The 22,999-nt window shown below is 37.2% G+C and overlaps 1 protein-coding gene across 1 annotated transcript in view; it reads left to right on the top strand.

Annotated features, from left to right (window-relative positions):
- Window positions 1-22,999, top strand: part of COL25A1 (collagen type XXV alpha 1 chain) — a 297,986-nt gene that overhangs the window by 224,304 nt on the left and 50,683 nt on the right. Inside the window, exons 12-18 of the mRNA XM_039710662.1 lie at window positions 1,684-1,728; window positions 10,649-10,702; window positions 12,276-12,302; window positions 14,669-14,713; window positions 18,654-18,686; window positions 18,858-18,893; window positions 22,749-22,793. Of these exons, the coding sequence (XP_039566596.1) occupies window positions 1,684-1,728; window positions 10,649-10,702; window positions 12,276-12,302; window positions 14,669-14,713; window positions 18,654-18,686; window positions 18,858-18,893; window positions 22,749-22,793 (285 nt within the window). The remainder of the gene's footprint in view (window positions 1-1,683; window positions 1,729-10,648; window positions 10,703-12,275; window positions 12,303-14,668; window positions 14,714-18,653; window positions 18,687-18,857; window positions 18,894-22,748; window positions 22,794-22,999) is intronic.

Genomic DNA, 22,999 nt, shown 5'->3' with positions numbered 1-22,999 from the left:
AAAGAAAAAGAGGATGCAGTAAGTACTACTGACATATGTGAGAAGGATGCCTGCTTTCCTTCTTCTGAGATTATATTGTTTGGAGTGAAGCATCTGTTAAAACAAAACTTTTTTAACAAAAGAAAGAAAAGCCTGTGATATGTAAAAATATAATCCCAAAGTACACAAATTGGTGGAATTTTGGCAGCTGTGGGCTGTATAGAGTTTGCAGGCTGAAGGAGAGGACTACTCTTTGTGTTTGGCAATGCAGGAATGTGGCTAATGTCTAAGTTGCTGTTACAAAGCTATATCCTCAGAATTGGAGGAGCATATTTTGCCTGTATGACATCAGCAAAACCCGCGTGCTGATGGAATTTTGAATATCTGATAAACATTTACTTATCACACTAGAATCCGCTTCATTTCACACTTTCTAACATCCTGTGTTTCGTAAGAAAAATAATCAGCTGCCACTGAGAGGAGGAACTGTTATACATAGGATGGCTTATTGAGGCTGATGGTTTAATGCTCTCCTGAGCTTTGTATTTTGATTTTCTGGAAAAATTATACCGAGATGTGAAAATGTTCACTCAGACAACTTTGCAGTAGCTTAACGCCATTACTATGCATCCAGCAACAAGAGACAAGGATGCCAAAGTGGAAGCTTTGGGAGAAAGGGGAGAGCATTGTGAGTCAAGGAGATACGCTGGGATGCAGTGTATTATTTCTCACTGATTCAAAGCTCTGTTACTAGCTCTTGGAGGGTTCTTGAGACCCTCATGAGTTGGTTCCTTTTCCTGTTTCACAGGATTTCCCAACTCTATTAATTGACAAATGTCTGCATCCATTTTGAATGCATTTCCTTTGGGTGTTGGTGATAATTTTAGTGACACCTCTAAGCAAAATAGAGGGGGAATTGCCATGCAGAAATTCTTTGAGTTCTCTTGCTGAGCAGCACCATCTTTATAAATAAGATGAGAATGCTGTACAAGCAGATGCAGCTTTCCTGATTTCCATGCTCTGTATTTTCACTGAACTTCCATAGCAAGTTGCAAAAGGTCCTTTAAAAAAAGTTATCCATCACATAGGAACTTACAGTACAAGGGCTTTGCAAAAAAGATCCCTCCAATGTTATAATTTTTTGTTTCTTTCTTTGTCACTTGTGTTTGGCCTGTATTGACCTTCTGATTCTGATTGCGCTAATATTGGTGCAGTTTCAAAGTGCATCTCTAATTTGTACTGGCAAACTGAACCACTGCATAGTATCTCTTAAAAGCCTTGAGATTGATTGGTGCTACAAGTTATTGAGCTTGAATGATCCCTCTAGAAGCATTAATAGTTTTGTTCAGGTGCTATATTTGATTGCATAGGATCAGTCTCGAAACTTACTGAGAGCATTAAATGGAAAAGCATTTCAATTCTTACATTTCTTGTGAAGCATCGACAACATTACAGAACATGAGCTTGAAGCTTGTTTCTGGAAAAGGTCATACAGTCTTTAAAATGTACAATGTGAGAATATGTCTAATTAGTATAAAATCTCAACTGAAAGGGGAGCTCAGCTTGGATAAAAATGAGTTCTTGAAAAATTTATTGCTGTTCCAATAAGCAAACATTCACCATTATTTCTAAATACTGTATTATGAGATGAAAGGTTTCATGACCTGTTTAATTTGCTAAACACTGGCATCTGTTTCCCTCCAGGGTTCTGTCGGAGTGCCTGGTGTTCCAGGGAGAGATGGACAAGTGGTGAGTTCTCTGACTTTTTCAGCACTGCCATTATTTATGTAGTGGATTAAAGCAATTTTGGGTTTGTTCACATGAGCAATATGCAACCTTATATCCAGAACTCTGGTTTCAAATTGGCTTCATGGAAAAGACCATGTATAATACAGCATAATGTGCTTTGTGCTCTGAAGTAATTTTTCTAGTTTTATCTGAATAAGCAGCAGATTAATTAAGCTGAAAGTCTGGTGTTCAAATTTGGTGGTGACTGATAGGTTGTAGAAAGGAATGCATATTAATAGTCTGTTACTTGAGACAGCATATTTACAAACAAAATGTTTTTTACTTTTTGTTAACTCAGTCTCATAATGCAAACATTTACATTGATACTGGATATTGAAGTGGTGCCAATACATTGTTAATACAACCTATAAATAGGGATATAAAAAGAAATGGAAGTGCAACTGGAGGATAATTAGAAAATTAATTTTGGGGATGAAAACACAGAGGAGTAAATCAAACAAATATTTTTGAACACAACCGAGAGGAAATGTTAATTTAGGCAAGTCACTGTCAAAGTTCAGAATGGCCCTCCATAAGGAGAGGTCACAGTAAAGCAGCAGGGCTGTGTTACAGCATTGCTAAGGTTTCTTGGCAAATCTGGGCGATGAAGTTTAAATAGTATATCTCCTTGTCTGTAAAGAGTATTATCCATCTGTTGTTCTCACAAGCCCTAGCATTCCTAGTGAACTTCAAAAGCACTGGCAAGAGATGCCAAAAGGAAAATATATGTATATATCTTCACCAGGTTCAAGCATCAGCAGATGGTAGTGAATAAGGGTTGTATTAGACAATCATCTCTTCTGCTTCCCTCACCAATAGTCCTAGGAATAAGTGATTTTTCAAACAATTTACTTTTAATTCTTCTTTCCTAAAGAAGAAAAGAAAAGGATGTATTGTTTCTAATAACATAATACATAGTATTAGACCTGTGTTTTTAGAGTGGTTATAAGAAATAATGTAATAATCATTCACTTTATTGATAGTGATAAGAATTTATTTTAAGCTATTCAGAGTATTACAATTAATGTGAAACAACAGACTAAAGAATATTTAGAATTAACTATATCTATATATATGTACATATATATATACACATATATATATTTAATGCCAGAATTTATAAGAAAATAATATTAAATAAAATAGCTTTAAGTCCTCAGATTTTTTCCTTCATATTTTATAACTGCATTCAGTTGCAACAGGAATGGTAGACAGTGCTTACCTACTGAGATGCTGTTACTGTACATAATTCAAGTAATTTTTGTGGCCTGACTGAAATGCCAGTGAAAATTTACTTTGTGGCATATCTGTAGGAATATGTAAGAAGACTGGATTGGTGAAGTTGGAAACTTTGAATAGAACAGAAGTGATGATTCATATTTTATTCAAAAACTTTATTTTTAATAGTACTCATGCAAATTCCAGCCAGAAAAATTACCTCAAATGAGCAGAAAAAATTGATATTAATGAAATGTGTCAAATGTGTGATTAATGTGTCATTTTGGGAGACAAGGAAATTTTTTAAGCTCTTTGGCAATATTGTTGCATGTCTATTTTTAGAAGACCACATAGACTTATCTGCATGTTTCAGGGGGCATAAAAGAAATGTGCAGTTAAACATTATGGGAAGATACAAACAGATCTTTAAATGTTGATTATTAATTTTAAATTGTGCTTTAAAAAAACTCCAGAATTTTCAATTTATAGGTGTTTATTTATTTGATTTACTTCAATATTCATCATATCTATAACTTCACAGACATTTTAAAATTGCCACTTTATTAAAGATGTCAGCGTATTTTTAGTGTAGCTGGACTGCTTTACTTTTGACCTTTTAAAAAAAAACCTGAATTACTGAAGTGAAACACAGGTACCAGGACAAAAGCCACACATAAAAATAAATTGCTGTTGCATTCTTTAGTTTGAATTCTCAACTGTTGATTGATACTGACTAGAAACCACTTCCTTATTTGCAAAAGATATATTATATTCATGTAATACTAGGCAGATGAAAGCTGAATGTTGCTGTCTCTTTTAATAAATAGATTTAAAAATTATGTTAGTTTGGAAACAGTGGTAGAAATTAAGTTTAAACTGAAGCAGTGTTGGTCTAAAGTTAGAAAGTATAATGCAGCTTAGCAATCCCATGTTAATTATTTGCTATTGAAAGGTCAGTTCTTCCAATTTCTATGAAAAAACGGATTCTCAGTGCAGTGCAACACACAAGATATTGATGAGGACCAGAGTGGTGATTTTAATAGTTGGGCTGTACTGTGAGCCAGCTGCTGGCACTTCTGTCTTTACTCATTCAGATTCATGGTGACTTGCAGAATAGTTGGGTTCAACTTGCATGTGTGATGCGAGTCATCCCCTTTTTAGAAGTTACGTAGTTAAAGGACTTTACAAAAGCCTTACTGTCTTGGTTGCCTTTTAGTCAGTGAGCTTGCTCTGTCAGACAGCAGCATGTGCAGTGCACTAAGTTCCAAGTTAATATTTTTCCTTGGTTTAAAAGGCAGTGAGTGTTAAGCATATGCTTAAAATTAAGTGTGTGAATGCTTCTCTCATTTGGACAATGAAGTATTTTTCAGCCCATGAATGTCAGCAGTGCGTTAGCTTTGCTCTGTCCTCAAGCAGTTGAACAAAAGAGAGTTAGGTCATCTCCATCATCTACATGCCTCTGTAATTTTCCTTTTTCTTTCTTTTCGCCTCTTCTTTAATTAAAATACTGAGTAGGGGAGATGATTGACAAGTCTGGCCACAGGTCTGGGAATGAGATCATAAATTCTGAGTGCACTTAGAACAGTCTTTTAATCCCTTAACATATGAACCACTTGTCTTAGACAGTCTCTAGATATTAGAGTAAGTGTAATTTTACACAACCCACATGTTTTTGCAGGACTGTTAACTAGTAGATTTTTCTTGTATTCAGAATAGCAAAATCACTGCCATAAAACCTTCACACATTAGGCCAAATCCAGTGAAACATTACAGGTAGTCTTGCAAGCACATTTACAGTCTGCATTTGTTCCTACATTTGAAAAACTACAGCAAGTTTATCTTGAGAACAGTAACTGGAAAGGAGCTGCTTAATAATACCTGCAGCTGGACAGAGTGTTGTTTCTGGGATGGACCAAAACCTGCTAAGATAAGGAAACTTTCTGAGTGCTCCTTTTCCTTTGCAGACTGTTGTGCAATCCACAGGTTTATTTCTATCCCAATACAATGGAAGATAAACTTCTCTTTCTCCATCCCTGGCAGAAGCTCCTCAGTCACTTGAAAAGTACAAAAAGGCATTAGTTCTGCATGGAGGTAGGAGGTTGCAGTGATCTAAGGATGTCACATCCCTACATTAATCATGTTGAAATGGCCACAAAGGGCTTCTTGGAAAGTTAAACTCTGCAAGTATAGAATATATATTCTGGTATTTTTTAAGTGGTGCTGATTTGATAAGGGCTGTCAATGACTGCATCAGCACACAAAGAGAAAAGCACAGATTCCTTAAGTTAAGATGGTATTTGGCCTGAAGGAACCCAGTGTCTGGAGTTTGTGCAAATAACTCTCTTTGTTATAAATAAGAGTTTGTCTGGAGTGCATAAACCCCTCACTCTAAACTTCCATAAATCACTTTTTCTTACGTATTACTTGATATTTTGGTGGGTTTTTTGTAAGGGTATATTGAGAACAGAATGAGTGGTCAGGATAGATCCCTTCATTTCAAATTCTTCTGGCAGATTTGCAATAGCAATATGATAAACCTCAGAAAAATTTTCCTTCTTATCAGTAGATTCAGAGTCTGGGTATGCACATTTCTTACTGCTTTCTTAATTCTTTTTGTTTCTCTATTTTCCATATATTTCCTTATTACTGTGTGCAGTGCTGTGTAGGAACACATTTTGAAGGTGGCAGTATCAAATTCCTTCAGCTAAATGAGGAAGGGTATGCATGTACTAACACTTTCAAATAAAGAGAGGAAACATCATAAATGTAGTTCACAAATTCTCAGACAGGTTTGCAGGCCAGCTGAGTCTTGTTGAAGAGCCTTTCCACTTAATTTCAGTTGGTGAGTGGGCCAAGAGAGATTTCCAGCCCCTAAACAAACAATTTTAAGTTACTTTTGAGGGGAGCAAAAAGCAAGTTGAAAGGAATTGAATTCAACCCTGGTTTGAAATGTAAATCATAGTAACATATCTGAAAAACCTCTTTTTAACTCCCTTTCCTCTTCTATGTATTTTAGAGTAAAATTAGACTGGATTAGGTTTGGGGCCTCTTGTGTTTCCTTATCCTTAAATTGATTATATTCTAGTGACTGAAAAATATAGCAATACTGACAGCTTTTCTTTCAGGGTGAGGTGGATATCAACCAGCTGGTGTGGAGAGTTATGCATCTCACCAAAACAAAACCTATTTCAGAACTGCAGCCTACAGGCTGTTTTTCTGTTACAAACAAGAAAAGCTGAGGCCTCCAGCCATGTTATTTTTAGCTGATTAATTTTGGGTATGAAGGTATATGCCTCAGGGGCAGAAAACACTCCTGTAAGGAGAAGCATGCTTTCAACTGCCTCAGCTCCTTTAATATGGACTCTGGTGGGTAATACATTTTCAGACCTGTTATGAACTAGATTTTATTAGTTCATATTGACAGATTTTTTTCTCATATTACCAGCAGAGCCAAGCAATGCTCTATAGACCTGAGTACTCGCCAAATTCAGATTAACTTCAGTGTAAGCATTAAGACTACCCCTACCACAAGAGTATTTGAGGAAACTGCTCCACCTATTTATTGATCAGAGTGCTGAAAGTTGTCCTTTGTCCAAATACAGGAAAGAGTTAGGGGGTTGGTCAAGTTACAAGATAAAAATAACTTTATATGAAAAAGAAGTCAAGGGTTACCTAAACAGTATTTCTAATGCAATATTTGCATGTTCACCAATGTGGGGCATGACATTTGTGCATCTGGTAGTTTTGTTGCTGCTTTGGTACAGTGGAACCTTGATAGAGAGGATGTTGAGATAAGATGCTGCTGGTATCCCAGCATCCCATGGAGCTCTTGCTCTTTCCATCACGGTGTCAGTGAAGCCGCATGTTGCTGAGGTGGCCTTTGGAAATCACAGCCCACCTCAGTTGCCAGCAGGGAGAATTTTATTTTATTTTGGTGTATTATGGTAGTTGCACACAGTGCTTGTTGCACAGGACAGCTTCTGCAGTGTGGTTTAGCTGAGAATAAGAATGCAGAAGGGCAGAAAGGGCAATTTAATTGCTTTAAATTGAGTACCGAGACACTTCACACCTCACCACAGCATCTTCCCCACTGTCCGTCCATTTCAGGGAAAAGTTGCAAAGGTATGCTCTGAGGGCACCTTCACACAATTTCTCTGGGTCTTGTATCTTTTTCTTGTGTGAGGGTGCAGTTTATCCCTCATAAATTCTCTGACTGGGATCATGGGTTGGGTTTCGTAGACACTAGAAAGTTTTAGAATGATTATCACTCTGTTACTAAGCAATAATTTCTCAGGGGAGAAATGACTGGAGAAAGGTGAGTTGTGAGCTAAAGTTAGATGTACTATAGAAAAAATTACTCTTCAAATGGGGAAAAAGCACTGTCGAGGCCACTCTTGGAGTACTGTGTCCAGTTGTGGGCTCCGCTCTACAAGAAAGACATGGACATACTGGGTAGACTCCAAGTAAGGGCCTCAAAGGTGCCTTCAAAGTTCAAGCATTCTCTGATTCTATGAAAAAAAAATCAATAAAAATATGCTGCCTTGATTTGAAAGCTAGCTGATGTGCAGGAGACAATTGCTTCTGCAGCCTAGCACCTTTGCTGTCAATGCTATTAAAGACAGACTACAACAGCAGTCAGGAATGACATTAGCCATGGCCTGGTGAATGTAAAAAACATGTGACATTGAGGATTTAGCTTTATGGTTTCTTTCATTTTATCAGGTTGAAAAGCAGTGTGATTTAAATTGTTGCATTGAATGACATTGTTGAGTATCTGGTGTTCCCTTGCATGCATCACTCCTTGAATAGCAGGGTCATCATCTTCAGCCTCTTAAAGGTCAGCTGTGCTTTTTGTTCATCTCCAAAGCACTAGCCTGTGGGGCTGAAGTGTACTTATACAGCATTTTACACTCCAACTTTACTCTTACAGCATTTTGCACTCTGGTTTTAATACATGATTTTAGTAATAAATAGATAAATTCATAAAAGTAGCTAAACTTCCTAACATGCTTCCTAACAGAAATATTTTAAAATATTTTCATGCCAAGAATCAAAATAATTTTTTGAGACCAACATGGCTAAAATAACACAGTATTTGAGTGGGGAAGAGCTATCAATCTACTCTTCTTCAAAAGTTGACAGCTCTTTGCTTCATAACTACTTTGAGCAGAGCATTTTTATTTTTGTTTTGTGGTTTGGTTTTCTTGTTTATTTTGGGGGCTTTCTGTTAAGGCTTACTGGAATTGTAAAAATATCTGCACAGAAAGCCAGACTGCCATGCCTACAAGACATGCAGAGTGACAAAGAGAGGCTCCCTGGCACAAAGCTTGTTTAGCTGTGCGCTGGGAATGTTCATCAGGGCTAGGACATAGAACATCTTATGGGCTGTACATTTTAATTTCTTTTCACTGATTCTTTGTATAGACAAGAAAATAAAGGTCTGACAAAGGGAAAGGAATATTTTCCCTGTTCTTCTGAACATTAGCAACAGAAGACAATCGCTACAAAAACATAAAGGCACAAAGTCATTTCTGTGTTATCCTTCTCGGTTTCCCTTCAGTCTTTCCCATTCCCAGAGCTAGTTTCTGCACTTCAAGTATCTCTGCCTAGAGCTTTCAGTACTGTAAGTGAAGTGCTGAGCATAGCAAAGTTGTATATAGGTCAGAAATGCGATTGCTGGTATGAATGGGGATTTACTATGACTAGGTGGCAGGCTGAGGTTTTCACTTTTTTCCAAAGAAATTTTTTTTTTGTTCTGTTTTTGCGGTCTCCTTTTTGTCACAGCAGTAGCCTCTGCATCCATAGCACTGATATGTAAACCTGGGAGGAAAGTGCAAGCCTGGAACTTCAACCTTTTGATTTGAGATGTAAGCCCCTGAAAGCATCAGCTGACAGCAGCTGTTTGAAAATGAAGGGGACAGAAGCAAGCATGTTTGGGGCGTGGGGATGAGGAGAAACAAGTGTGTATTCATGGGTCCCTTCTGCTTCGTTTTGTCAACTGACAATTTTCTTCAAGAGCCTTTTAGGTCAATCCTTTAGGACACTCACACCTAATCTCCAACAGCTTCAAATCCTGAGCACTCATATATCAAATGCCTGTGCCACTTTATCAGCCTCACAGCTACTGTAGTACAAAGGGGCCTTGAGAAGGGGCTGACACAAGGGACTATTTCATTCCTTGAGGGCTTAATGGTACCTAACATTTTTTGCTCTGGCTTGGAAAATGCCTCACTAAAGTTTTGCTAGAACTTCGATGATTTTGGTTTGTTTTTTGAAACAGTCCAACTCTTTAGGAAATGAAAATGTAATCAATGATTCCATTGCCTAATTTAGAAGTACAATGGAACTTGCTTTGATGGACAATTAGAGTTAATACATCTATGATTAAATCTGCCTGCAGAAGTAAGAAAGAGATAAGTTCCTAATAGGAGACTTTTATGGAGGAGTAGAAAATATGTTTTGTGTTTGGAAGAGCCTTTATCTTAATGCCTCTGTAACTTCTGAGTAGAGGATTGGTTCATCATGTGTACTAAATTTGAACACTGTGAAAATTTTTAACTGAGTTTCTGATACAAATTACTGTTCCAAATTTGATTGTGATGTTAGCTATTGGATTTAACTTTTCCACATTTTTCTACACTTAAATAGCAAAGAGCTTTTAGAAGGACCGAGCTGCAGACTTTTAAAAATCTTTCTTTGGCTGTTATTTTAATGTACTTTGCCATGTCAGAAATGTGATGTGGTTCTATGTGTGAGGGTTATCAAAGGTATTTCTTGTGAAACTGAGATATACATCTGCAGAAGCTTTTAAATAATAAGCCATAAGCTCTAGTAGTTTTACAGTAAAGTCTAACCATTACATTATCTAAAATGAATATCTGTCATTTTCCCATAAATGTCAGATATAAACAACAAAAGTATCTTTTTAGAGATTTTTTTCTTGTTTGCTTCTTTTCTTTATTTTTAAAACTGAAGATAGGGAATAAGATTGAAAATAAGTGTTATTTGCTGATTGACTCATGAAAATAATTTATGATTCCTTAAACTGTAGAAGAGTGATATACTACCCATTGAACATACCCAAAATTTGGTGCATTGATGTAATGCTGACAGTTTTTAAATCTTTTAAAACCACTTTTCAACCACTGGTATAAAAAATGGATAAGCTAAGTATATTAAAAAAATTGAAAAGCTCTCTGTTTTTCCAAATTTTTCCATTTCTGAAACAGGCCTTTCTCATTTTTTTTCATTATCTGTCTTCTGTCTGAGACCAGAAGCACAAATGTCAAAATAAATTAAGAAAAGCCTTTCTTGCAGCAATTCTAAGTTGTAGAGAGAAAGAAAGCATTGGCAGTCTTGCTGGGAAGACTGTGCTTTTAAGGCTAATTGGACAGATTTTAAGAATCAGGAGTCATAGGTCTCCTTTCTGTTTAGTGTGACATCTATGTGTTCCCACCTTTTTCAGAAGAATAATTTCTTACCTTACGTGGGTTAGAATTAATCCACCCTAAATGACAAAATAAGTAATTTTAGTGCCCAGCTGTGGACTACATTTTTGCAGAGTCTTTTAAAATTGTGTTTATCATTACTGCCCCATTATGAGACAGTTCATATATTTCATCATGTCTTTCTTAACTTCATCTTTCTTTTTCTTTACCTTTAGGGTGAACCTGGTTTGCCTGGCATAGCAGGAGAGAAGGGAGAAGCAGGGCTTAAGGTCAGTATTGAAAATGAATTAAAAACAGAAGCACAGAGTATGTGAGTGCATATGTAGATGACAGTTGTGCTTTCCAATTTGGGTTTATAGTTTATATTCTGACTGGCTTTTAATGATCTGCTCCCTCCAGTGATCAGTGCTATAAGAGGCTTTACACATCTCACCATAAAGAAGCATTTTCTTCTGCTGTGCATGTATAATTCCAGTCAGTGGCACTGATTCATAGGCATCCACTGCCAGCTGAATGCAATATGCCTGCAAGTGTTTGGGAATTTGGGGACCTTTTCAGAAAGGCTTTGTTTATACCTCTTACAATGTGTTTCAGGCTTCTTTTCAAGAACTGCTGCGGTCAGTTCTTTGACAAATGTCAGAGTGAAGTCTTGAGGGCTGATCCTGCTATTATGGAAGTTAGCAACAAGCCTCATTAGGAGCATGTCTCAGCCTGTATTTGTTACATCAGAATGACTCTTTGCACTTTATTGTTATATAGTTTGTTCTGTGTTTAAATATTGAACAAGTGAAATAGAACATAAAGCTTATGATGATAACTTCATTTAAAAGAAAACTCAACATGTCCAAGATGATGGGATCTGTGGGCCTCTTGGAGGGGGTAATGCTAATTTCTAATCCCATCAGCTGCGAGCGATGGGATCTCTGGTGCTCATGTGCTCCTCAGCTCCTCTGTGCATCATGCTGCTGCTGACAGACATGCAAGGCAGCCAGCCTCTTTACATTTACTGACTGGCTGCTTGTCCATCAGGAATGAAAACAAACCATTTGGGAGCATGACCTTTTCTTACTTTGTATACAGAATAAGCCAAATTATGGCAGTTGATGCTTAATTCGTATTCACAGCTGTAGTCCCTGAGTTGCCTAGCGACTGCCAGCCATCAAAAGGGACAAATATGAGCCAGAGTGCAGCTCTGAGCCAGAAACGCAGAGAAGATGAGTTGTCAGGGTCAGGCTGGTGTGCAAAAGTGCTTTTGCAGTTTCTCAAGCACGTTTTAATTTTGAAAAAAATAATGGCTATAAGCCATCTTTTTGTTACAGAGAATATAAAGAGCACTGAAGGCTCTTTACTCTGGAACAGTTATGAATTTGTTCAAGACACTTAAGGCATTTTCTCGCTCTTGAGGAACCTTCTGAGCCGTTGACAGAATCCTAAGACTTTCCCTTCACTTCCAGACTTTTTGTTTCTTTTGTTTGTTCCCAAAACAAGGAGAACCACACGTAGGAGCCATGTAGGTCCCTGCAAGCTGCTTCTCAAAGACATATGCCTGTTTGTCAGGGTCTAGGACAAAGTAGTGAGAGAGGTCTTCAATGCAAACCATTGAAACTTTTAAAAAAATGTTGAACTTGTACTGTCTATTGAGATCTATTAAATTTACACATTTTATTGTTCATTGAAGATTTTCTTGTTGTGTCATCTGAGACGTTGTCATCAGTAGTGACATAATTATTAGTAAGGACAGTAATACTAACATTAGTAATAACTAATGATAGTAAGGCTAACACTTTTGGTTTTGCCTGAGTTAGTAACTTACCACTTCTTTGCTCCAATTATTTTCCTTAGGGTGACCCTGGAGAAAGAGGACAAAAGGTGAGATGTTTCACTTCCTTTGTTGTGTTTCTGTTTTGGGTAACTTGCTTGGAGTGCACTGATCCTGAGTTTAAAAATAAAAAACCACAGCTCCTACCTAGAACTTAAGTAGCACAGTGCAGCCTTTCCAAGGGTCAGATAATACCTGCTAATGGAAGTTATTGATCTGTGATTACTGCAGTGGGATTAGTCACAGAGTGCTGTGATTTTGTGTTAAAGGCTGCACAGATGAACAATCAGGCAACTAATCCTAACTGTGGTGAGTCTCAGAAAATGATGAGCCTCTCTGAATAAATTAGAGAGCCTCACATTTCTCCTAACTTGGTTTTGAGGTTCTGACACCTGTGTGGAATAAAACAATTAGGTAACAGAATGGTAAAACTACATAGATTCTAAGTGATACCTGGATAACAAGCTCTCCATGTACTAAAAATAAAAATGGAAATTAAATAAAAAATAAAAATGGAATAAAAAATAAAAGTGGAATGCTCCATTTGTGTTTGGTTCAGTTTAAGTAAGAGCAAGGGAGTCTCCCCCCTGATCTCCAGTGATGCTGTCTGGACAGGCACACTGATGGGGCTCTTACTTGCAGTGAGTTAGCAAGAAATTGCTTCTTTGATGTCCAATCCTACCAAGGCAAGACAGGGGGGTGGAACAAGCTCCATGCTGCAGAAGGGGAGTATAATTCTGCTCTTCCAGGCATAGTGGTTGGTAGGAGCACAGTGAGTTTAGAGCTGAGCTTCCTCACCTGCTCACAGGGGCAGTTTGAGAAATAGCATAAACCTTATTTTGAGTAGGAATCCATACACAGCCTTATCTTCTGCAAGTATACTGAGCTTATGTTTAAAAAAATAATTTGTTTGTACTGAGGTGCAATTTTCTCTTGAGAAGTGTTTACCTGTGTCTTTGCAGCTACAGCTGCTTTTCAGTTCCAGATCCATATAAATCTGTGTAATAGCAGCTGGAAGCATGCTTTGCCAAGGCAGTTAATTTCACGTTTTCAAAAGTACACCATAAAAATAATGTAGGGAGATCTTGAAAGTCTGTACCCCACATGCAGAACTATATAATCATGAAATATGCATAATGAAATAATTTATTCTGTTAAAATGATATTTTTAAAGTACTTCAGTAATCCTTACTTTTTTTTCAGACATAAAAGGATTAAAATGAATTTAATATGTAGTGAATTTTTGTCACTTAAAACCATTCTATTATTCCCTAATTATCTTTTGTCTTTTTCTAAAAAGTGTGGTTACAGATCCCCCCAATAGTTTATCATGTTAAATGAACTTGAGTAACATTCCTCACTGTTATTCTTCCATGTTTCATGTATGTTTCCTTAATTACAGTGCTGCTAGGTTCTCAGCTGGTTCCCATTGTATCAGTGGCTGTGATGTATAAATTGCTAAGTCCTCTCCAAAAGGATTTTACATCAAGGTTTTCAGAACAATATGACAGATACTGTATAATGTTATTTGAACAGTACTACCGGTTATCAGACCAAGGCCAGGAGTCTACTGTTTTAGTCTATTTAGGCTCTGTTTTTATCTATATTTTTGGCATTTAAAATACATACTGCACTTTACATGAACTTCAATTTCCACAGAAATTTTTAGCTGCATTCTTAACATTAAACAACATAGAGTATATTTTATATAGTCTGGACTTCTTATATGGTTACATGACTAGGTGGAAAATAGGTCTTTTTATAGATAAATATTATGACATTTTTATTTTAAAATTTTGGGCATTTTTTGAGTAGAAAATATCTACTCAGCCATGAAAAGGTGTTATCTGAATGTCACGTTTTTAACAAAAGCCATGCATAGAATTTATGTAGAGATAAAGTAATTTGGTAGCTCCTTGGAGCAGTGATATTTAGTGAATTTTTTTTAGTTTGTGAATCATTCATGAAGGACTTCAGACTCAGAGAGTATGTGCTATAAATTACTTGAGAATCTCAATAAAAACTACTAGGATTGTCTAACTGTCATCTGAATTTTTTTAGATGCATCTGGGTGAACATGTCTGTGTTAGGAAGAAAAATGTATTTGTAATTTAAAGTGCTGAATCATCACGAAATCATTGAATCATTCATTCCTTGCTAAACTGCAGTGAAGTGAGAAAGATGGTAGATTATACCAGCAGGTCTTTTGATGCTTTGTGGTGGGTTTTTTTACAGATCTGTGTAATCTGCAATTACAGTGAAGTCTGTGTAAGACATAGCCACTTCCTGACCATGCCACAGAGACTGTCTGATGAGCAAAATCAACTTGCATTGTTAATCATATTGGAAATCTGACTGTTCTCTGCATACTGTGTGCTTACAGAAAATCATTAAAATATATGTGTTTCAATTATAGGGGGATGCTGGCAAGAATGGACTGAAGGGTGACACAGGAGAAAAGGTAACAACACTTTTTAGCAGAGTAGAAAATGTGTGCCTTACACATGCTTATACTATAACCAAATAATGAAAACAGTATTTTTTTCAAAAGAAAAATGCATTTTGAGATGGGTTTTTTTTAAAGATGAGCGATTTGGTTAAGTTCATTTTTATGAACAGCAGAAAAATTTTCACTCTTCTGTCCAACTAAGCATAAGACTTCTTACTTTATGCAGCAAGTAGCCCTAGTACATAATATATCAGCATGGTTCTAACTAGCACTCCTCTGTTGAAATTTGCATCATACAGAAGCTTTGGTCACAACCTGCCAATTGGAACTGCCCCTTTGAATTACAGCCATGTTTTCTGGGATACCCTTTATCTTTTCCCCTTCTGTGTTTCCATCAAATAGTGGGACCAAACCAATATGGGACAAATTTATGGTATCGTGATAGGCAACTTCCCTCCCAAACTGGAAGCTGGAAAATCAAGAGTTGATGATAAACAGACTTCAAATCTTTGTTCCAAGTGACATCAACAATAACCTGCCTTTATACATACTTTGTTGCAGAGTATGAAGATGTTGTAGAAATCACCAAAAAATAGATTTTGTCAAAATTTCTATTTTCCTGAATTTTCTTTTATGTGAGACTTGCACTCAGAAAATCAAACTGGAGTTTTCAGTGTGGTTTCCTTACAAAAGCCAGTCTTTAGCAGTCAGGATAAAGGCTGTGTTGCACATGAGAAAGGGTCAGGCATATTGATCTCTTCTGGCCATCATTTTTGAACTGATATGCTTCTAAAAAACATATATTTTAATGACTACGCTTGGGCAGAAACATAAGCACTTCTTCTTGTACCCCTGCATGTGTAATGCTTAACCAACTTAGAGCATCTTGGTTCAAGGAGAAATTTATGATGGATTTATCAAGCTGGTAAGGAATGCTTGCAAATCCCTCAGGAGCTATCATTTGGGTACAGTAAATCTGTCCTTTGAAGAGCACAAGGATTTTAAGGCATATTCTAAAATCAGCAATTGAAAATAGACATAAGATTTAAGAATAGTCAAGTTACTTGATTTTTGGAGTTAATTTAAATAGTACTTTATTTGCTGTCATTCTTATTAATAGAGATGAAAGTCTTAATAACCTTATTTACTTACTTACATGATGTATGCTGGTAACATAATCGTAATCCACGCTTACATGATTTAAGGATATAATCAGCTACAAATCTGAATTGAGATTGTTGTTCAGATAGATAGTTCTACAACAAGTAAATGGTAAGGTTATAATCTCTCTGGGAAGCCTACAGCAGTTTCACCTTTGCTTTTCTGCTTCATTAGCCTTGAGGGTGAGCTTGAATCCACAAGGATGCCCATATTGCCCTATGATCAGCAGTGTGCACCTCCCCCTGTTTGGGATCTTCTTTGAGGAAAAAAAAAGTTCTCTCCTTCCTTCAATGGGAGATCCTTTCTGCTCAAGTATAAAGTTTTAAATACTGCTGTGTGAACTTTTGGCAGTTAGGCAGTCGAGTTGGGATCAACTTGTGGAAAGCAGAGGTTCTCAGGAGACTTCTTATATTGCTGTATCTGAAGAATTTCTAGACACCTCCTGAACTTCATAATGCAAAAAGTCTCCCATCTCTTCTAAGTTTTGTATTATTTTTCAGAGGTGGGGTGGTGACATGAGAATTTATTGTATTCATTTGGAGTGCTCTGCTTTAGCCATAATGGGTTAGAGTCCTCTGCATTCATTTTTGCCAGATTTTCCAGAGCTGAGACTTTGCTGACTTTCAACATTTTTCTTCTTTTTCCCTGCCTACAAGACAATCTGCCAGCCAGAAAAAAAGATACAGTTCTTAGAGGAGAGCTGCAGCTTAAAGTTTCTGATAGGTAGCTTTGCAAAGAGCACTTTCTAGAGAGCTTATGAGGGTGGTTTTTGACAGATAATTTAGGAGTAAGCATTAAACTTGGTGTCATTACTTTACACTTGAGCTGCTTAGCAGGGTTTGTATTCTTTCCTGATCTTCAGCATAGGGGGAAGTTTTTGCTTAGGAGATTTAATCCATAGTCCATAAAACTTAAAAACATTTCTTTGAAAGCTTCAGTAGAGTTTCTGTGAGATAAATAATACATTTTTATTCATGTGGTGGGAGGGTGACATACCACATGACAACAGATCCAGACTTGGTTTAGGAGCAGGTTCCTGTTTGTGCAAAAAAAATGTAGCTTTGTTTACTGAACTGCTGTACCTAGTGACACTCAAAAATATGGACTTGGGTCCTAATTTTTGACCTGAGACTTCAGAATTAAAATGTCATTGTTGAATTGTTGAAGACAGTGTCAGTACCAAGCTTGAGTTCTTGCTTCTGTTCTTCCACTGTAGTCTTGGTCCCTAGAAACTGTCAAGGATCTTCCTTCTTTGTACATGTTCCCCTGCTAAAGTTTCTTCATTTGCAAACTGTCTTGACTCAGCAGTGAATTGTGAACATACTGTACTGTAATTTTTTCTTTGATCTAGTTTTTATTCTTGCATGAAGGTGGATTATAAATATTTTGTGTCTTATCTTCTCCATATCCATCATTGCCCTTTGAAATATTTAACCATTTAATATGTCTGACTAGTTGCTTTGGCCCTTTATAGCTGTAAAAGGTTCATGAGGCTTTCAGTTGTTCATGCTTGTAAGGGGTATCAGCAGTGTCACTCATGCATGTCTATTAAAAGGAGGCAGCTCAGGTTTCCATGCATGTATCAATCTCATAATACTGATTTTTTGTGTTTTCTTACTCACTGCAAGGTGCAGTAACTGTGTATTCCTACTCTTCAGAGGCCAGTGAGCATGTTAACCAGTACAATTTCATTTTATAAGACCATACCAGAAAGATGCCATGACCAAAGTAGCTGCAAAGCTATGGCATTCACAGAAGCATCAGGAATGGATGTCCCCTATTTGTATTTTATACAAAGAATATTAAACATTTATACTCTGCTTATACATCTCTGCAGTGTATTCCAGTACTGGCTTCTATCCTACCTATGTAAATCACTGGCAGGCTGCTCAGAGCTTGAAGTTGCTGCTATGTAAAACTTGATGCTTTCAGTGAACAATGTGTATTTATTCTGCATAATGAATAATTAAACAATTTTTCAAATAGAAGCACACTAGTCATCTTCGGTAGTATATAGCCTAACTAGAAAACTTTTCAGTAGTTCTTTTTTTCTTTTTTCTTTGGCATATTGTTCAAGAAAACAAAAACAAAACAAACAAAAAAAAATATAGGCAAATCTTTTTGAGTGCTAGATGTCCTCTCAGAACAGAGACCTTTCCTGAATATGTAAATTACCATAGCTGTCTCATCATGTAAAGTATAGTCCTCCATGCATTAATCTATCTATTTAAATACCCTGGCATGTTGAGAAAATAAAACTGTGACCTGTCCTGATGGGGATAAACTCATAGGTCACTGGGTTTTATTTTTTTTTTTTCAATGTGAATCTTCATAGCACAAAAAATATTGTCAGTTGAGTCCTGACACTTGCCATCTATAAAATTAGGTCAAATGGTCACTCATATTCTTTGTAAACAGCAGTGAATTATTTTTAATGTAGATCAGCCATTTAGAGATGTCAAAGTATGTCCCATATTCTGGCTGTGGGAAGTACATTTATACAACATCTGCAATTATTAGATCTACATTATTAGTTGTGAAATTTGAAGTTAACTATTACAGGTGTTTGGGTGGTGAAGCTAAATCTCTCTCATGGTCTTGAGAACAACACTGCTCTTTTTCTGAATCACACTGATATAATTAATTAGTTATGTAATAACACAGAAAACAGGCAGTCTTGCTATGCAGTTAATTTGCTGTATAATGTTGCTATACTCTTGCATGATTTATGTGTTTCCTGGAAAATTGTTTATGTAGTAAGAGTGATTATTTCTTGTGGATTTTGTTTCAGGGTGACCCTGGCTCTTCTGCAGCTGGAATTAAGGTAATGGAGTTCTAAAGAAGTTGTGCAGGGAGAAGAGGGGTGGTTGGTCCATTCACTGTGTTACTTCACAGTGTCACAGACATTTTGGGTATCATTCATGTTACGGTTTTCCACAGCTCCATCTTTAATTCATTTTCTCAGATCTCATGTTTTTCATCTGTTTTCTTTTAGGGTGAACCCGGTGAATCTGGGCGGCCTGGACAAAAGGTACTAGTTGGAAATGTCCAGTTTTCCTTCTCTGCTGCATTTGGGATAAATGATGTCACATCTGTGCTACCAGTGGCACTTACCTGCACTGGGATGAGTCTGAGGCAGTACAATTCAGCAGCCCAAGGCTGTGCACATTTGGTCTATGTTTATTTTGTGTTTTAGAAAGGCACAGGAATAATGATACTAATTAACATGAAAAGCAATTTTGACTAACCTACCTTCCCTCCTAGCCCCAGCATACTTCTTGCATTGAAAGCTTACCCTGTTGCAGCTGGTGAGACTAACAAAGAATGGCTCTGCTCCTTGGGTCATCACAAGCTAACCCTGCATGTTTGACTATTAATCTTCAAACTGTAGTACACTGTCAGATCTCATCAGGAATATAAATATTGGTTCATAGGTTTCACATACACCTGTGAGGGGAATCAAACCATCAGTGGCACACAGTGTGTTTGGAAAGACACACAGACCAGGTAATGGTGCTGTGTTCTTCTTTCCAGTGAAAGAAATTCCCCATGGTGTGCTGTGTGGCTGAGGCTGCTTCTGCAAGGAAAGGTCCAGCAGGAGTCACAATAACTGTACTGCATAAGGCCCTGTGAAGCTGGGGAATGTGCTCTTTGAATGCACAGTACATCAAGCACAGCAAATGCTGTGCCTTCAGCTGCCTTTCCTGAGAGTAGGGGGCAGGTCCTGCAGGGAGAGCAAAGAGACAATGAGAGAACTGGATTTGTGCATTGCAATATTTGGTTTCCCTCAGGAGCCATTGGCACTGTTCTTCCCTCTTGTAACACAGCAAATTTTCCACTGCACACTGCTGCAAGAGTTGAACAGAGTCCTTCTGCCACTTTAGATATTCCAGACAGACAGTCAAGAGCTAAAATTCCATATAGTACACGGCAAGACAACCATTTTCTAATACTCAACTTTGGTGACTAAGCAAAACCCCAAACCACATATAAATAAGAAATAAATAAGACATTAAGTATTTTTTATTTAAGAAATTATAACTCTCATCAGAGACTAAATAAAACTATTATGGTGGCAAATGCAATTCCTTAGTAAAGTGCAGTTTTAATTAGAAAAAGTAATCAAAGTAGTTTAAAGCTATCTAATCCACAGAATCATTCAGTGTGTGCATTCTGCAGCGTATGCTTTGCTTGGCTAATAAACTAGAAAATGCACTTAAGTGCCTGTGGAGATTCAGACTCTCATTAAGTGGCTGCCATGGAGGCAAAACTAGCAGTGATTTATCAGCAGGCTCCTGGTTCTCAGTCTCAGGCACTCAGATTTGATCTAATTCAAGCAAAATGGATGAGTGAGAGGTATGCAGTTCAGATTTCTATATTCTCAGTTTCTTTTTGACACCAGAGGGGGGCTTAGTGTCTTTTTCCATTGACCTCATGATTTCCTAGTGTGTCACAACTTCTGTCCCAGCCCCAGCCATCAGCTCCCATGACATGCCCAGTCAGTGAGCCTCCTCCAGCCAGGTGTCCCATGTCTGCTGCCCTGCACCCCTGCTCAGCAGGGACTTTTTCACACCACCAGTGTTGCTCTTTTTCCAGTTGAAGGCACGTCTCTGCCATCTGCATAATCTCAATGCTTTTCTCCCTATCTGTGTTACATAGATATTTCCTTGCTGTGTCTTCTTCTTTCTTATATTTTCCCTTTTATCTTCTTCTAGTTGTCCCTTATCCATCTTCTAAGGACAAATATGTGTTGAGCTGCCCACCCAAACACTATTTGCATGACATGAAATGTGACAATATTTCAGCAGTTTGACAAGGCTGTTGTGGGCCACATTGTATGCTGAGGTGACAGAATGACCTGCTCTGCCATTATGTAATAGAGTTAGTATATAGCCTTGGTTTCTTTAAAAGTCATTCTTCTCATAAGTCATATTCAGAATTTTTGTATTAGGAAAGGTCCAAAAAAGTAAATACTCTGCATTCATCTATAATGCTAGTTGTAATTAAGAAATAAGGATTGATTTAATTGTGTTTCATATTAGTGTATCTTTTAGGGGCATTTTAATTGTTTTAGATTACTGTGATTCTGAACTGGCTTTGATGGATCTTTTCTGTTTATTATGTGTGAGTATATGGGGGTTAGCTCTGTCACAAGTCTAAAAAGTAACCTACTGCAGCAACACGAATATAATATCAATTTTAAATGTTCCAGTTCTGTGCTTGCAAGTGAAATTTAGTGCTTCCACAATTAGGAGGGTAAATTTGATGGTGCTGTGTGTGTGTGGCTACTCAGGCAAAAAGTAGGGAGTTAATGCAGTGGAGCATTGTTCTTTTGCAAGAGTAGTAACCCATTTTGTGCTTTAGAAAGTGATAGCAAACCTACCAAAAAGTGTCTGTTGAAAATGGCATCCTAGCCTCTATTCTTTCATCTGATTTTATAGTCATTATTTGGAGACTGGAATCTTTCCTGTGCTTTTAGGCAATTTGAACAGTTAGAACTTTGGAGAAACTAAAACAGGTGAAGAAGTTTTTATCAGATCCTTCTATACCACTTAAAAATCATTCCATTTGTTGAAGTGATTTGCAGCCCCTCTATTGTGTTTTTCATTTTGTGGCAGAATGTAATTTTGTTATGAGTGTTTCAAGTCTGTGTAATATCTCTGCCTCAAAGAAGTGTCTCTGGCTAGTGCAGTTTGATGTACGCCTGTGTTATGTGTAGGTGTGTTTATGTTTGTGTGTGTATACATGAGTGTACATGGGTGTATGGATGTGTGTAAGCATGTGTGTACACAAAAATATTTTAATAGCACAACCTGTAGGTATTGGCCCAAACCACAGAGTTGAAGTCTGGATTTCTGTAAAGCTCATGAGTGTAAAAAAATCTGGAATACAGTTCAGTTCATTATAAAGGTAAAAGTTGGCTTCAGAGTTCAAACCTGAGCTTCCAGAAAGTTCAGGAAATATTCAGATCCAAGGTGCTGGTATTCAGATCCAAGGTGCTGGTTAGAATCCATGTCTGTGTTAAAATAAAATCCCCAGCCTTTAAAATAATGATTTATTCACATGTTACTGCTTTTTTTTCTGTTCACCATCTTTATTTCCCCAGACAACATCTTTCCATTTAGCTGATACCTCAAAATGACCATTTGTGACAATGTTGTCATTCTTGTCTTAGGCTATTTCCAAAATTAATGCATTCAGTTTTCAATGCTTGTTACAAAATTACCTTGCAAATAGAGTTCTATAGGTCTTTCCATTGCAATTTTAAATAAGTAAGGTTGTTCTGTGTAAAGCAGTAAAAGGTTACATTCCCACTATCCTTCATGACACTGTGTATGTTCACAGATGAAGAACAAGCTCTGAAATGATGCTGTGGATAGCACTATAAAACTGATGGCCCAGTTATAATTAGGCAGTCCTGCTTGAATTGTGCAATTTAAACCAAGCTCTTCTGAATTGCTTTGTAGCTAAATGAGAGAGTCACACAGCACAGTATCTAGCTCAGAGTTGAAAATGGAACAGAATTAAACATCTGTCATAAGTATGAACTTAAATGGCAGTAAAATGAACCAGTGCTGCTTGTTTTCTTCTCTTTTGCTGAAGTCTAATGTGAATTCATATTTGGCTTTCCTGACATGGATTTTCAGCCCTGAGTGTCATCTTCACGTTGAAGGTTCCCAGAAGATATCTAAGTTCTTAACATGACTCTTACTAATTGTACATTTAAGTCACTCATTTTGAAAAAAAAAAACAAAAACCTATCTTGCTGGAGCTGACTAGCAATCATTCATGCTCTTTTATCTTCCTGCAGAATTTACAGGGCTGTTCAATGGACAGTGACCCTAACTGGATAATGTCTGTAATGTTATGTAATTTTCCTATGTAGGGTGAACCAGGCCTTCCTGGGCTTCCTGGACTCCCTGGAATAAAGGTAAATACTGTAGTACCTCTTGTACTGGGTGGGAATACCACAAAGAGGGGGGAAGTGCAAGAATGTGGCTCAAATGGACTTACTGTATTGTGTTATGTCCTTTCCTGTGTCTGTGGTATTAAATTGGGTTTTTTTACAGCAAGTCCTCACGTGGAAAATCGGTTAAGTGTCTATGAGTAGGCAAACAGTATATCTTATATTAAAAT

Source organism: Passer montanus, unplaced genomic scaffold, assembly GCF_014805655.1.
Source record: "Passer montanus isolate IOZ18808 unplaced genomic scaffold, ASM1480565v1 scaffold23, whole genome shotgun sequence".
Classification (NCBI taxonomy): domain Eukaryota; kingdom Metazoa; phylum Chordata; class Aves; order Passeriformes; family Passeridae; genus Passer; species Passer montanus.
Note: the sequence above shows the minus strand (reverse complement) of the source record. Positions and strands in the feature narration are given on the sequence as shown.